Below are 17,666 nucleotides of genomic sequence, written 5' to 3'. Positions count from 1 at the left end.
GGAGGATATGACAGTGGGCGGTGTGTACAGGAGAGGAGTGTGGAGGGTATGACAGTGAGCGGTATGTACAGGAGAGGAGTGTGGAGGGTATGACAGTGGGCAGTATGTATAGGAGAGGAGTGTTGAGGATATGACGGTGGGCACTATGTATAGGAGAGTAGTGTGGAGGATATGACGGTGGGCACTATGTATAGGAGAGGAGTGTGGAGGATATGACAGTGAGCGGTATGTACAGGAGAGGATTGTGGAGGATATGACAGTGGGCGGTATGTACAGGAGGAGTGTGGAGGATATGGCAGTGGGCGGTATGTACAGGAGAGGAGTGTGAAGGGTATGACAGTGGGCGGTATGTACAGGAGAGGAGTGTGAAGGGTATGACAGTGGGCGGTATGTACAGGAGAGGAGTGTGGAGGATATGACAGTGAGCGGTATGTACAGGAGAGGAGTGTGGAGGATATGACAGTGGGCGGTGTGTACAGGAGAGGAGTGTGGAGGGTATGACAGTGAGCGGTATGTACAGGAGAGGAGTGTGGAGGGTATGACAGTGGGCACTATGTAAAGGAGAAGAGTGTGGAGGGTATGACAGTGGGCAGTATGTATAGGAGAGGAGTGTTGAGGATATGACGGTGGGCACTATGTATAGGAGAGTAGTGTGGAGGATATGACGGTGGGCACTATGTATAGGAGAGGAGTGTGGAGGATATGACAGTGAGCGGTATGTACAGGAGAGGATTGTGGAGGGTATGACAGTGGGCAGTATGTACAGGAGAGGAGTGTGGAGGATATGACAGTGGGCAGTATGTACAGGAGAGGAGTGTGGAGGATATGACAGTGAGCAGTATGTACAGGAGAGGAGTGTGGAGGATATGACAGTGGGCACTATGTATAGGAGAGGAGTGTGGAGGGTATGACAGTGGGCGGTATGTACAGGAGAGGAGTGTAGAGGATATAACAGTGGGCACTATGTATAGGAGAGGAGTATGGAGAATATGACAGTAGGAAGTTAAAGCTGTCATTGTGGACTCCAGTTTACAATACAGATTGTTCTTATTTGATCGGTTTGGTGAATGAGGGTCAGTGATATTGGAATTGGGTCAGACACCGGTGTCGCCCCCTACAGGGAATTTGACACATTACATGGATGGTGAGAAGAGCTGTAGGTGTATAGAATGTCTCTGATCTGATATAGATGGCACACTGATATTTATTTCTTTCGTTTTGGGGTACAAATAACTTTATTTATATTTTATAGGGGCTCTGAAGGTCACAACGAGGACATCACTCCTGTCAGTACTGAGGGGTGAAGATGTCACCATTCCCTGTGATATATCTGATCTAAATACTGAGAAACCCATTGCAGTACTATGGAAAATGACATCAGAGAACGGCACTGAGCAACGCGTGTATGAAAATATTGTTGGAAATGAGACGTCATACAGACCGGGATCCTCTATGAAGCCGATGGAGATCCGGAATGGAAATGCAGAGCTCCATCTCTCTCGGGTCCAGTTGTCGGATGAGGGGGAATACACTTGTACAGTGATTAACACTCCGGATTCAGCAGAAGGTAGAGTTACTCTTCAGGTGTCAGGTAAGTGATGGTAACTTTTCCTCTCTTTTATGTTGGTTTTGGAATCTGTTTTCTTCGGGTTCTCCCACTGCCAGAACTCATCTCCACCTACCCCACTGGAAATTGGAGGGCGGAATGATTTGAGTTTTATAAAGGGGAGTGATTTGGAGATTGGGGAGATGTTTTGCAGCATGCAGACCCTCTATGGATGGTAATTCTGATGTTTGCTAACCCCTCACGTGGTCCAGCTGGTGCCGGTGATGCTGGAATCTATCACAATTCTTTTGTTTCTGGGTTACTACCTTTCTACTCTGACCACACCCACATTACATTCTGATTATCTGTGGCCTTGGATATGTAAATTAAACAAATTGTTTAGGTTGGCTCTCATGGTACATAGTTACTAAATCTCAAGTTAGTTGTACAACTTACCACCATATTGTACAATCTCCTGTAACTTCTCCAACATGTACTGTGAGGTGAGCCTGGCTATACATAGAGGAGTGTGGAGGTAGGTGCTCTCACTGCATGGTTGTTACATGGAAAGGAGATCCTACAATCCTATTGTACGGTGTGTTCAGTAGGTTCTTTATTTCAGAAGAGCTCCTATAGTTGCTATCAGTGAATCTCTTTGCTCAGTTTTATATTTTTACTCCCATGGTGTTCTTGGTTCAGGCCCATTCATACCTGAGCGTTTTGTAGCTTGAAGCCTGAAGCTACAAAACGCTGGAGGAGAAAAAACAATTATTCTCTATGGAGATGGTTCACATCTCTTCTCCAAAACGCCTGAAGCTCAAACAAGTTCTGGAACTTTTTTTTTTTTTAGGCAGATTTGGGCGTTTTTCTGCTTTTTACATTGGTGACCTTTTGACCTGTACAAAATCTCGGCTAAAACGCCGTAAAAATCACACAACTTTCTGCCTGAAAATGCTACGTTCCGGTGTGAATGGGGCTTAGGGTTTCTTGCCCATTTCCCTCTCCAGCAGCAAGTACCACAAGAACCTCTTCCCACATGGGGAGGATGGGGGTCAGCAGAACACAACACAGGATTTCCCAGATACAGATTGGCTTTCCGGTCCCAGGATCTTCCAATCTATATTCCGGTCCCAGGATCTTCCAATCTATACGCCGGTTCCAGGATCTTCCAATCTATATGTAACAAGCCCCTTGCTCGCTCGGTTCCACTCTCCCGACACTCCTCTGAAGCTATTGAATCAGATTGCAACGTCTGATGGTTCGGTCATCCAATGCTCCGGGATTAGAACTTCAGCTATGTGCCGTTCTAACCCAGTTGTGATAGCTCAGAACAAACACCAGGCAGGCTGTATGTAAGTTCAAACAGGAATATCCTTTATTGCAAAATACAGGCTTTTATACACTCAAAGTGGAGGTGCAGACCTCCTGCTCATATTACTCTAACGATACACCTGTAACCTAATTAAACTAATTAACATGAGCTAATTAACTAATCCCTTTAGACAGCCTAGATGACTCAGACATGACCGTTAGGCCAGACTGGCCATCTTGTAGTTCAGAAAGTCCAATTAACATTATCACAATCAACATAGACTCTTCTTCACACAATAGCAGAGTTAATTAACACAAATAACAATCGGGATCTAATGACTCTTAGATCCCATAGTAGACTTATTTACAATACACATTTTAGCAGACAACAGACAGACAGGTGTTGGAATTTACATCAGCATCTCCTAACAGTATCTGTCCCAGCATTATGAATCAGCCACTATGCCAATATGGAAAATCCAGGGTCCCCAGACATACAGCTCACAAAGAGCACCGTTCCCCCAAATGCAAGGGCCCCCAATCGATCGGCAAGAGGCTAGCATACAGTCCCCTCCAAAAGTCTCTTTCCCGGCTAGGTCTGTCACACTGGTCCCAGGATCTTCCAATCCATTATTCCGGTCCCAGGATCTTCCAATCTATATTCCGGTCCCAGGATCTTCCAATCTATTATTCCGGTCCCAGGATCTTCCAATCTATTATTCCGGTCCCAGGATCTTCCAATCTATATTCCGGTCCCAGGATCTTACAGTCTATATTCCGGTCCCAGGATCTTCCAATCTATTATTTAGGTCCCAGGATCTTCCAATCTATATTCCGGTCCCAGGATCTTCCAGTCTATATTCCGATCCCAGGATCTTCCAATCTATATTCCGGTCCCAGGATCTTCCAATCTTTATTCCGGTCCCAGGATCTTCCAATCTATATTCTGGTCCCAGGATCTTCCAATCTATATTCCGGTCCCAGGATCTTCCAATCTATATTCCGGTCCCAGGATCTTCCAATCTATATTCCGGTCCCAGGATCTTCCAATCTATTATTCCGGTCCCAGGATCTTCCAATCTGTATTCCGGTCCCAGGATCTTCCAATCTATATTCCGGTCCCAGGATCTTCCAATCTATATTCCGGTCCCAGGATCTTCCAATCTATTATTCCGGTCCCAGGATCTTCCAATCTGTATTCCGGTCCCAGGATCTTCCAATCTATATTCCGGTCCCAGGATCTTCCAATCTATATTCCGGTCCCAGGATCTTCCAATCTATATTCCGGTCCCAGGATCTTCCAATCTATTATTCCGGTCCCAGGATCTTCCAATCTGTATTCCGGTCCCAGGATCTTCCAATCTATATTCCGGTCCCAGGATCTTCCAATCTAAAAGGTGTCCCAAAAGTCGACATACATGAGTGAAATTGTAGCTAAATGTACCTTTTTATTTACAAAATATTATTTTCTTGTTGGCCTCCTCTTTCTACACACAAAGGCCCCTTTCACATGTGCGGACCGTTCAGATCCGCCTGTCAGTTCTTTCAGGTGGATCTGTCGCTCTCTACATCTCTATGTAGCGACGGATGTCAGCGGTGACATGTCCGCTGACATCCGATCTGCCCGACCCGCTCCGCAAAATCCAGACGGATGGATATCCTATTTTCCATCCATCTGGCGGATCAGATTAAAACGGACAGGCGGTCCGTAATTATCCGATTCCCCCCCCCCCATAGAGGAGAGCGGTCTCTCTGACGGGTCTGTGCCTGCACAGTGTGCTTAGTTGGACTTGTCATCTGCCGGCTCAGCGGGGATCAACGGTGCGATCCCCTCTGAGCAAGCGAATGGCTGAAAACAGATCCGCAGGTCTGAAAGGGGCCAAAGTCTTCTCCCCCCACTCATGGCAAACACGTTCCACTTTTCCCTATTTATGGAGATATTTGGGACACCCTGTACCATATATTCCAGTCCCAGCACTCCCAATACTAGCATTACCTTCATTCATGCAGTGGTACTGGAAAGATTTCCCAGAGGGAGATAGACCCCCACTCTCAGCATCTTCATACATTTCCTATTCCAATATTTCCAGTCCAGACATCTTTAATTCCAGAACTTCTCATCCCAGCCTTAAGCCCCTTTCACACTTGTATGACTTGTTCTACGACTTGGGACTGCAAAGTCACATGACAAGTCGTTCCCCATGATTTCCAATGACAACCATTCATATTAGTACGACTTCAAGTCATGCCGACTTCAAAGTAGTCCCTGCACTACTTTGATCTTACTTCAGCCCATTGAATATCAGTGAAGTCGGATCAAAGTCTTAACTGATCTGACTTTGGCATGTGACTTGTGTTTTGATGGTCCTGAAGGGTAACTCCATGGCAAATAAAAAAAAAAAAATGGCATTGGTTCCCCCTCCAAGAGCATACCAGGCCCTTCGGTCTGGTATGGATTTTAAGGGGAACCCCCATGCCAAAAAAAACTACGTGGGGTTCCCCCCAAATATCCATACTAGACCCTTATCCGAGCACACAGCCCAACAGTTCAGGAAAGGGGGTAGGGATGAGCGAGCACCCCCCCTCTTGAACCATACCAGGCAGCATGCCCTCAACATGGGGTGGTGCTTTGGGGCATGGGGCCCTGCGCCCCCCACCCCAAAGCACCTTGTCCCCATGTTGATGAGGACAAGGGCCTCTTCTCAACAACCCTGGCAGTTGGTTGTCGCGGTCTGCGGGCAGGGAGCTTATCGGAATCTGTAAGTCCCCTTTAACAAGGGGGCCCCCAGATCCCGACCCCCACCATGTGAATGAGTATCGGGTACATTGTACCCCTACCCATTCACCTAAAAAAAAAAACTGTCAAAAATAAAACGCAGTACACAGATTTTTAAAGTACCGTATTTATCGGCGTATACCGCGCACTTTTTTCCCCTTAAAATCAGGGGGAAATCGCGGGTGCGTGTTATACGCCGGTCCCCACTGTCTGTGTGCCAAAAAAAGAGCGCCGCCACAAAAGACCGAACGCCGCCGGAAAAGACCGAGTCAAGTGCAGTCACGCCGTCCCGCCTCCCTGCTGTGAGAGGATGAGAAGCGAGTGCTGCCGAAAAAGACCGAGCCGAGTGCTCGGCTCCGCTCACAGTCCCGCCTAGCTCCTATAATGGATATAACACTTCGTCCAATGGCGGGACTGGGCGGGACTGCGAGCCAAGCCGAGTACACAGTACACTCGGCACAGTCTTTTTCGGCATCCAGAGACAGCAGGGAGGCGGGGCGGCATGGCGGCGTGACGAGCCAAGTACACAGGCTCTATCATGGCGGCAGATTTAAACAATGAAACACTGCAAATGGCACACGGCACTGGGCAAGTCTGCACTGGGCAAGGCTGAATATGACAATGGGCAAGGCTGCACTGGGCAAGGCTGCAAACAGCACTGGGCAAGGCTGCAAACGGCACTGGGCAAGGCTGCAAATGGACACTGATCATTCTGCAATGATAGACAAGGCTGCAGATGGACACTGATAAGGCTGCATTGATGGGCATTTAAATGTAAGTTTTTTTTCCTTAAACTTCCCTCCTAAACTTGGGGTGCGTGTTATATGCCGATAAATATGGTAATTTATTCAACTCCAGCGTCGCTTCTGATTTCTTCTCCCCTCTCCGGGTCTTCTCCGCTGATGTCTTCTCACCCTCTCCTGTTCGTCTTCCCTTTATCCGCTGTCTTCTCCCTCTGTTCTTCCGATGTTGACTCAATGCTCTCTCCCGCTCTAATGCTGGGTGCGCGGTGTGCCATTACTTATATTGGCATGGGGCGGGGTCACCGGAGGCCCGCCCATTATGATGTCACCGCCCATCATGCCCTGGGCGGTGACGTCATAAGGGACGGGCCTCCGGACGACGTCACCCGGTGACCCCGCCCCATGCCAATATAAGTAGTGGCACACTGTGCATCCAGCATTAGAGCGGGAGAGAGCATTGAGTCAACATCGGGAGAAGACAACTGAGAAGACCCGGCAGAGGCAGAAGACAGCAGACAGAGGGAGAAGAACCGGAGAGGGCTAGAAGAGATCAGCGAAGAGCGAAGAAGACCTGGAGAGGGGAGAAGAACCAGCAGAGGCAGAAGAGCTGGAGAGGGGAGAAGAAGTCGGAAGGAACTGCCTTAATAAATTACTTTAAAAACCTGTGCACTGCATTTTTATTTTTGACACTTTTTTTTTTTTAGGTCAATGGGTAGGGGTACAATGATCCACATAGGGTGGGGGGCCTGGATCTAGGGGCCCCCTTGTTAAAGGGGGCTTCCAGATTCTGATAAGCTCCCTGCCCGCAGACCCCGACAACCAATGGCCAGGGTTGTTAGGAAAAGCCCTTGTCTTCATCAACATGGGGACAAGGTGCTTTGGGTGGGGGGCCCCCTGCCCAAAGCACCCACCCCACCATGTTGAGGGCATGCGGCCTGGTATGGTTCAGGAGGGGGGGGCGCTCGCTCATCCCCACCCCCTTTCCTGACCTACCGGGCTGTGTGCTCGGATAAGGGTCTGGTATGGATTTTGGGGGATCCCCATGCAGGTTTTTTGGCATGGGGGCTCCCCTTAAAATCCATACTAGACTGAAGGGCCTGGTATGCTCTTGGAGGGGGAACCCATGAGGTTTTTTTTTTCTAATTTGTTTCCCCTAAAGATTCATACCAGACAGTGCCTGGTATTGTCAGGGATCAAAGTCAGATCCCTGTTCATTGAAGTGGGACACATGTCAGACTTCAAGTCGCAGAGCAAAGTCGGGTACACAGTCATACGACTGTCGTGTCGTACAAGTGTGAAAGGGGCCTAAGATACTCCTAGGCCCTCTTCCAATCCATATCCCAATCCCAAATCTCCAATCCCAGCACTCCCAGTCCCAGAATCTTATAATCTAATGCCGTGTACACACGGCCGGACTTTTCGACCAAACTTGTCCGGCGGAACAAATCCGTCGGACAATTCGACCATGTGTGTACTTCATCAGACCTGCAGCTGACCTTTTCTGTCGAAAATGTGACGGACTTTAGATTTAGAACATGTTTCAAATCTTTCCGACGGATTCGAGTCCGGTCGAAAAATCAGTTCGTCTGTATGCTAGTCCGACTGATGAAAACCGATGCTAGGGCAGCTATTGGCTACTGGCTATCAACTTCCTTATTCTAGTTTGGTCATACGTCATCATGGTCGAATCCGTCGGACTTTGGTGTGATTGTGTGTAGACAAGTCCGATTCGACGGAAGTCCACCGAAAGTCCGTCGAAAGTCCGTTGAAATAGTCTGACGTGATTCAGTCAAAAGTCTGGTCGTGTGTACACAGCATTACAATCACCTATGAACATCAAGTGGTAGAAGGAAGAGGGTAGATGGAAGATTTCCCAGACAAAAAATAGACTCCTAATCACAGCATCTTCTAATCCATATCCAGTTCCGGGACAAGGTCACCTAGAGCCCAGGGCAAACATGCCAAACTGGGCCACCCCCCCATATATGAGCGTTATGTGTCAGCAAATATCCCCCCCCCAGGGTTAAGCACAAATTCCCTCTCCTCCCAGTAAAAAATCCGCCCCCCTGCTGAAATCCCCCCCTCCCAGCACACATCCCCCCCTCCCCCCCAAAAAAAATCCCTTCTACTAGTACAAATCCTCCACCTCTCAAATTTCCCCTCTGAGTACACATTCTCTTCCTCCCTACTCCAAATCTGCATCTTAGCACAAGTACCCCCCAATCAGCCCTACTAGGACTAATCCCCCCCACCCAAAAATTCTCCTCCTAGAACAAATCTCTGCTATATCACCTCTTCTAGCACAAAACACCTAAATTGACCAGTCACCACTCCTAACACACACACAAATGTCCCCTCCTAGAACAATTCTTACCCCTTTTGCCCCCCAAATTACTCCTCTCAAGACAAATCCCCCTCCCCCTCAATCTCTTTACGATGCCCCCCCACCTCACACGATACCACATTTCCCATAGCAGCCGTTTCTACTGCCCACCCCTTGTCCCGTCCCTGTTCTAATCTCAATACCAGCATCTCCAACCCAACCACTCCCAGTCCCAATATCTAAAAATCTCATCACTTCCAGTCCCAGCATCACCAACAGTGTATATATACACATTTGCTGCTAGAGGAAAGTTGCCACCTTATCTTCAAGGGAGACAAGGCAGAGAAAGAAATTAAATTCATTTTTCATCACATTTTGTCATTTTTTTGTTTCCTTCTTCCATTCTGTTTTTGTTTGAATTTTATAATCTGGAGAAAAACTGTTAGAACTTTTGGGGCAAAACGGAACAAACTGTGAGGAAAACAGAAATCATTTACCAACCTAATAATTGAGGCCCATATAGTCAATACATTGGTGCACAAAATCAGCCAGTTGACATGTCCTACATCTATCTGCAGACAGATACTTCCAGGCCAAGCGGGTATCAATTCCTGTTTTACACATGTGGAAGGACAATAATGATGAAGGTGGGAGGAGGACACTGTGTTTCAATGAAGTTGGGAGGACAATGTGTGTTGATGAAGGTGGGAGGACAATGTGAGTAGATGAAGGTGGGAGGACAATGTGTGTTGATGAAGGTAGAAGGACAATGTGTGTTGATGAAGGTGGGAGGACAATGTGTGTCAAAGAATGTCGGAGGACAATGTGTTTTGATGAAGGTGGGAGGACAATGTGGGTTGATGAAGGTGGGAGGACAATGTGTGTCAAAGAATGTCGGAGGACAATGTGTTTTGATGAAGGTGGGAGGACAATGTGTGTCGATGAAGGTGGGAGGACAATGTGTGTCCATGAAGGTGGGAGGACAATGTGTGTCGATGAAGGTGGGAGGACACTGTGTGTCGAAGGTGGGAGGACACTGTGTGTCGATGAAGGTGGGAGGACACTGTGTGGATGAAGGTGGGAGGACACTGTGTGTCGATGAAGGTGGGAGGACACTGTGTGTCGATGAAGGTGGGAGGACAATGTGTGTCGATGAAGGTGGGAGGACAATGTGTGTCGATGAAGGTGGGAGGACAATGTGTGTCGATGAAGGTGGGAGGACACTGTGTGTCGATGAGGGTGGGAGGACACTGTGTGTCGATGAAGGTGGGAGGACAATGTGTGTCAAAGAATGTCGGAGGACAATGTGTGTCGATGAAGGTGGGAGGACAATGTGTGTCGATGAAGGTGGGAGGACAATGTGTGTCGATGAAGGTGGGAGGACAATGTGTGTCGATGAAGGTGGGAGGACACCGTGTGTGTCGAAGGTGGCGGAACACTGTGTGTGTCGATGAAGGTTGGGGGAAAATGTGCGTGTCGAAGGTGGGGGGACAATGTGCATGTCGATGAAGGTGGGGGGACAATGTGCGTGTCGATGTAGGTGGGGGGACAATGTGCGTGTCGATGAAGGTGGGGGGACAATGTGCATGTCGATGAAGGTGGGGGGACAATGTGCGTGTCGATGAAGGTGGGGGGACAATGTGCGTGTCGATGAAGGTGGGAGGAGGACAATGTGTGTCGATGAAGGTGGGAGGAGGACAATGTGTGTCGATGAAGGTGGGAGGACAATGTGTGTCGATGAAGGTGGGAGGACAATGTGTGTGTCGATGAAGGTGGGAGGACAATGTGTCTCGATGAAGGTGGGAGGACAATGTGTCTCATTGAAGGTGAGAGGACAATGTGTCTCAATGAAGGTGGGAGGAGGACAATGTGTGTCGCTGATGGTGTGAGGGATTCAATTATTAGCAGGACAGATAGGGCAATCTGTCACAACGGAGGTGTTAAAAAGGTCTCTCGCGCTACTTCTAAGCAGTAAACTAAACCCTTGAAAGTACAAACAAAAGTGCAGCAAAATCTGTAAGTGTAACACATAACACTAAACAGTCTAGGTGAGTGAAGTGATTTCGCGCAATTTGTGAAGAAATATTGAAAATGGATTATCACATATGGGATATAAATAAAATGTAGGAGGTGTATTAACCATCTATCTGGAATAACATCATTGCTATACAAAAGTGATAAATATATATCATAAAGTCTCAATCTTGTCGTGCAAAATTAATTATATAAATTAAATCCTATATATTCATATGAAATTGGGTGTGTGTCACCTGGTGTAAAGCAAAAACACAAAATCCCTAAACGTGAAAAAAAGTGGAAAAAATGGGAAAGAAAGTGAAAAAATATATATAAATATTAAAAAAAAAGGTTTTTTTTTTTCTTTTTTTTTCACAATGAAAACACAACTTCAAGTTGTAAATAATGACAATAGAAGTCCAATAATTTCTACAGTAAATGGGGAGCGGTAAAGTTCTGTGGCTATTCTGATTGATGGAGATAATTATCCATTCATAATCCTGCTGTGACTTCCTCAATAGTTTGGTCTCCCAGAACTCTTACCTCAATGCTATAGATAGCAGGCAATCACCATCTGGGATATCCACTGACCTCCCTGGATAGTAGATAAGGTCTCTCTGGGTGGTGTGTGTAGTGGAATTCCTCCTTAGGGTGCAGCGGTATGTTCCCAGATCCCAATAGTATAGGGGGTTGCCTCAGTGGGTGATAGGGGACAAAGAAGAAGAAAAGCCTCCAATAGTGTAGTATGTCAGGTCTAAAAACGTGTTTATTTAAACATAGTAAAGTGGACTCTTACACAGAAAAGTTAAAAATAGCACAGGGAACAAAATAGGCGTTGTTCCTCACCTTTCTCACGTCACTTCCGGTCACGGCTATCCCGGCCAATCCCTGCACGTTACGTTGCCTCGCAACCAGATGTCCTTCCTCAATTTTTATGTGGCCAACATGGTCTGTCCTCCATATTTTACTGTTTACATACTTAAAGAATTTCTTGGGATTTTTTTTGCTCTCCTCCGCTATGTGTCTTTCATGTTCTATCTTAGCCGTCCTAATTGCACCCTTACATTTCTTGTTGCATTCTTTATAAAGAATGCTGATGATGATCCCTCAACCTTGTATTTTTTGAAGGCCTTCTCCTTTGCTTCTATATGCATTTTTTACATTGGAGTTAAGCCATCCAGGACTTTTGTTCGCTCTTTTAAATTTATTACCCAGTGGAATGCATTGGCTAATGCCCTTATTTAATATGCTCTTAAAGCAAACCCATCTCTCCTCCGTGTTCTTTGTTCCAAAGATTTTATCCCAATTTATATCTTCTAGCAAGGTTCGTAGTTTAGGGAAGTTGCCTCTATTGAAATTCAGTGTCTTTGTATTCCCTTTGTTTCCTATTTGTGTGATTTATACTGAAGCCAATTGACCTGTGATCGCTGTTACCTAAATTGCCCCGTATTTCCACATCTGTGATCAGGTCTGTATTGTTGGTAATCAGTGGATCTAGTAATGCTTTATTTCTAGTTGATGCGTCTACCATCTGACCCATAAAATTGTCCTGCAAGTTATTTAGGAACTGGCGAGCCTTAAATGAATGCGCGGTTCCCTCCGCCCAGTCTATGTCTGGATAATTAAAATCCCCCATTATGATAACACTTCCCATCCTTGCTGCTAATCCAATTTTTGATAGGAGATCCGTCTCCACTTCCTCCCTCAGGTTAGGGGGCCTATAGCATACTCCCAGTATTAATTTCCCCTTAGCTCTACCCATAAGGATTCCACCTCCTCCCTAGCTCCCTCAGTGATGTCATCTCTCACATTCACTTGTACATTATTCTTGATATATAGGCATTCCCCTCCCCCCTTTTTACGCTCTCTATCCCTGCGATAAAGGGTATACCCTTGAATGGTTGCCAGCCAATCATGAGAGCTGTTGAAACCAGGTCTATAAAATTCCCACAAAATCCAAATCCTCCTCGTACAACAGTATCTCTAGTTCACCCATCTTGACCGCCATGCTCCTGGCATTGGTGAACATGCCACGTAGTTTAGACCTGTCGCATATTATCCTCTTATTGGGTGTTCCGGGATTGCAACTAGGAATTGTTACTATACTTACCTTGGGTTTATGTGCTTTAGTCAACCTACCACTAATGCCCCCAATACTATCCTCTGGAATATCTTCCGCGCTGACTATCTCTACCTCTTCCCCGCCCCCCCCCGTCGCCTAGTTTAAAAACCCCTTTTTGGCCATCTTTACTTCCAGCAGATCTGCACCCTCCTCATTTAGGTGCAGTCCGTCCCTTCTATAGTACTGGTGATCGACTGAGAAGTCGGCCCAGTCCTCCAGAAACCCAAACCCCTCCTTACTACACCAGCTCTTCAGCCACTTGTTTACTTCCCTAATCTCCCTCTGCCTTTCTGGTGTGGCTCGATGTACCGGTAGTATTCCTGAGAATACTACCTTGGAGGTCCTTTTCCTCAATTTAGCTCCCAAGTCCCTAAAATCATTCTTTAGGACACTCCATCTGCCTCTGACTTTGTCATTAGTGCCAACATGCACCATGACAGCCGGGTCTTCCCCAGCCCCTCCCAGTAATCTGTCCACCAGATCCGTGATGTGCCGAACCCAAGCGTTCGGTAGACAACATACAGTTCAGGGATTCAGGTCTTGGTTACAGATTGCCCTCTCTGTCCTTCTAAGAATTGAGTCCCCTACCACCAGAATCTGTCTTTCCTTACCGTTCGCTTACCCCCCTCTCTCACTGGAAGAGTTCCTCCCCCAGGAGCTAGGAGAGTCCCTCAGCTCCAGCAGTGCTGGTCCCTGACTGGTTTTACCAATGTCACTCAATGGAACATACTTATTGGGATGCTCCAGTCCTGGATCGGCCTCCCTGGCACTTCCCCCTCTACCCTTCCTGACTGCCACCCATCTACTCTTTCCTAGTGCCGGCACCTCTTTGTCTCCACCTGCCTCTGTGCTGGCCCCTGCCGGCACCTGCCGTGCACGTTCCTGGCTCACCTTTAGTATGGAGGGACTTCTCAGTGCTGACAGTTGCTTCCCCCGATTCAGAACCTGTATAACAGTGTAAATTTGCTGTCCCCTCAAAATAACTCAACACACAGCCATTAATGTCTAAACCGCTGGCAACAAAAGTACACCCCTAAGTGAAAATGTCCAAATTGAGCCCAAGTAGCCATTTTCCCTCCCCGGTGTCATGTGACTCGTTAGTGTTACAAGGTCTCAGGTGTGAATGGGGTGCAAGTGTGTTAAATTTGGTGTTATCGCTCTCACTCTCTCATACTGGTCACTGGAAGTTCAACATGGCACCTCATTGCACGGAACTCTCTGAGGATCTAAAAAAAAGAATTGTTGCTCTACATAAAGATGGCCTAGGCTATAAGAAGATTGCCAAGACCCTGAAACTGAGCTGCAGCACGGTGGCCAAGACCATACAGCGGTATAACAGGACAGGTTCCACCCAGAACAGGCTTCACCATGGTCCACCAAAGAAGTTGAGGTCACGTGCTTTGTTGTCTTTGGATAATAGTTGTAGGGGTGGGGGGTCAGCCTGTCAGTGATCAGACCATACGCCGCACACTGCATCAAATTGGTCTGCATGGCTGTCATCCCAGAAGGAAGCCTCTTCTAAAGATGATGCACAAGAAAGACCACAAACAGTTTGCTGAAGACAAGCAGACTAAGGACATGGATTACTGGAACCATGTCCTGTGGTCTGATGAGACCAAGATAAACTTATTTGGTTCAGATGGTGACAAGCGTGTGTGGCGGCAACCAAGTGAGGAGGACAAAGACAAGTGTGTCTTGTCTACAGTCAAGCATGGTGGTAGGAGTGTCATGGTCTGGGGCTGCATGAGTGCTGCCGGCACTGGGCACATCCTTTAACGGTAAAACTCACCATCATGATTCATTTAATGTGACAACTTTTTAAAAATCTTTACAATTCTGATTACATGTACTATTTTTTAGATTCAAATGTGCCCCCTGAAGAGACCGCATCTAGGTCGAAACGCATTGGGGCTTCTGTATCATACAACACCATTTAATGTAATGATGTGTCAAATGTATTTTTACCGTTTTATGGAATATGAACCTATCATTGGATCAGACCTCATATGTATATACTGTACTCAAGCATATGATTCTATTGGACATTTGTCAATAAACTGTCTTTACAATATCAATTAGCAATGATTTCTGTGATGTACATTGCTGTTTTAAAGCCCCACTGGGAAACAAAAAATCTTCTTTAGACCATTCATTTTTTTTATACTAGTAATGGCCGTGATCAGTGACTTATAGTGTTACTGTGATCTGACACTAACTGACACTTTTTTGGGGACTAGTGAAACTAATACAATGATCAGTGCTAACAATATGCACTGTCACTGTACTAATGACACTGACTGGGAACGGGTTAAACATCAGGGGAGAACAAAGTGTTAAATGTGTGCCTAGCCAGTGTTTGTGTGCTGTGTGAGGTGCTTTTACTATAGGATCTGCTTTGCATGGAAACAAAATTCATCACATCCCCGCTGATAGGACAGAGCTCTGTATTGGTTACATAGGCAGAGTTCTGATCTGTGTCTCTCCTCGCCGATCAGCGTGTGCTGCAGATCATCCACTGGCGGGCATAACTGATTTTCTTGACAGAATCTCAAAAATGGGATTTTAAGTACAATTATTGAATGGATAGAAAACTAATATTAAATTTTATTAATACAAAAGTTTAAAAAACAGACTTTTGACAAAGACAATCACATAGATAACACAAATATTGTATACAAAAATTAACAGTGGTGGCAAAGAAATCCCACTACATAAATGAACATCATCCATGAGTGAGAGTCCGACGCGTTTCGAAATATGTAAATATAATCTTCATCAGGGATAATTTGCCATTTCTGAAATGTAAAATACAGTATAAATGCATAGAATACAAAAATGAACCATATAACATATAACTGACAGGATATATGAAAAACCTGTGTCAGAATATACAAAAAACTTACATGTCAAAAAGCAGTGATTTGAGCAAAGAATTCCTATATACCATCAATCGTCCACAAAGCTTGTATTGGCCTCTCAACATACAAAAGAACCCCAGGATATTGTAATCCAATAGAGGCAGAAAAAGGGGAGACCTATAAGAAAAATGACAATATGTAATGAAGCCCCTAACATGTATAAACATAAAGTAAATAATGAATGCATATCGTAAGGAAGCAGGCCTACATTCCAAACTTAGGCAAAACAAAGGGCAGACCTCCATGTACCCCTCAGAAAGCCGAGGGGCCAGGGAGGCTAAATACCCCAGATGCCGCAAGTATAGGAGTGACCAAATGCAATCCAGGGTAAATAATCCATAGGATAAAAATTGTATTGACATAAATAACCCTTACAAGCCACGACCTCAAAATGAGGTATAGTCCAACCCACCAGAGAGGAGGGAGACAAAAATTCCCAGCCCTAAGTGGTGATAAGAGGGGTAAGCCGTCTAAAAAATAGGACATGGGTATCTGTCAATAAACAAAGTTTGACACTAATAAACAAATTGCATTAAATAAACTACACAAAAGGTGAGAACATACAATGGGCATGGCACCCATCCACAGGTGGAGGCTACAAAGCCCAAGCCCAAGCTAACAGGGGTAACCGTGCATTAACCTGATGAAACAAAAACATTTCATCAGGTTAATGCACGGTTACCCCTGGTCAGTGCTGGGACAAGGTCATCTAGAGCCCAGGGCGAACATGTCAAACTGCGCCCCTCCAAGATGTATGAGCATCATGTGTCAGCAAAAATCCCCAAAGCATCAATTCCCCCTCCTCTCAGTACAAATCTATCCCCCTGCTGAAATCCCCTCTCCTAGCACAACTCCTCTACCCCCAAAATCCCCCCCAGCAAGAATCTTCTTCCCCGCAATCACTCCTCCCAACACAAACCCCCATAAATCACTCTTAGCATCCCCCCCCCAAATTTCCCCAACTAGAATAATACTCCCTGCCACTCTGCCAAATTCCCCCTTCCAACACAAATCCCCTTCCCCCCCAATCTCCTTGTGGTGCCCCCCACCTCACAGGATACCACAGTGCCCAGGGCAGCCGCCCCTCCTGCCCACCCCTTGTCCCGGCCCTGCCCCTGGTAGCTCGGCCCTTTGGATTGCAGAGCTCCCGTGTTTGTTTTGTTATGTTCTAGTTTTTTGCTACTTCCGGGTTTGCTTTGTCCAGCCCCACGTGATATGCGGCGGCATATACTGTTGGTAATGGTGCTTCCGCTCTCACGTCTTGGATTACATCTGTCGAATCGGCACATGGGAGGGCGTGGCTACATCAGCACACCGCGCCCTCCTTGGGTTAGTCACCGTCAACTGTTTGGATGTTTTTTCTTTCCCGCCGATGAATCCTCTGTTGGAGCGGAACCTGGGTGATGACGTCATCGCTTGTGCGTCATGTGACATCGTCCCCTGACACTCCACGAGGCTCATTTGGTTCAAAGCTTGGGCTATATAAGGAGGACGCCCCCTAGAGCTGCCATTCCTATTCTATGACATCCTATTTGGATGTTGAATATACCGTTTTGGGGAGGAGAGGGATAACCTCTCTCTCATTTAGGTGCCACCACGGTCCTTCGGGTGTTCCAGGTGGGGATCTCTGATTATTTAATATTTTTAGTAAGTATAGCCCCCTTGGATATTCTTAGATGGCCTATATTTTATTCCTGGTGTTTGACGCCTTGGGCTTTGTAGCCTCCACCTGTGGATGGGTGCCATGCCCATTGTACGTTCTCACCTTTGTTTTATTTATTTAATGCAATTCGTTTATTACTGTCAAACTTTGTTTATTGACAGTTACCTATGTCCTATTTTTTAGACGGCTTCCCCCTCTTATCACCACTTAGGGCTGGGAATTTTTGTCTCCCTCCTCTCTGGTGGGTT

The 17,666-nt window shown here is 46.4% G+C and overlaps 1 protein-coding gene across 1 annotated transcript in view; it reads left to right on the top strand.

The window, feature by feature from the left end:
- LOC141111802 (uncharacterized) overlaps positions 1–17,666 on the top strand; it is a 275,091-nt gene that overhangs the window by 36,743 nt on the left and 220,682 nt on the right. The window contains exon 2 of the mRNA XM_073603937.1: positions 1,253–1,591. Coding sequence (XP_073460038.1) covers positions 1,253–1,591 — 339 coding nt within the window. The remainder of the gene's footprint in view (positions 1–1,252; positions 1,592–17,666) is intronic.

The sequence above is a fragment of the Aquarana catesbeiana genome, linkage group LG11 (genome assembly GCF_042186555.1).
Source record: "Aquarana catesbeiana isolate 2022-GZ linkage group LG11, ASM4218655v1, whole genome shotgun sequence".
Classification (NCBI taxonomy): Eukaryota; Metazoa; Chordata; class Amphibia; order Anura; family Ranidae; genus Aquarana; species Aquarana catesbeiana.
Note: the sequence above shows the minus strand (reverse complement) of the source record. Positions and strands in the feature narration are given on the sequence as shown.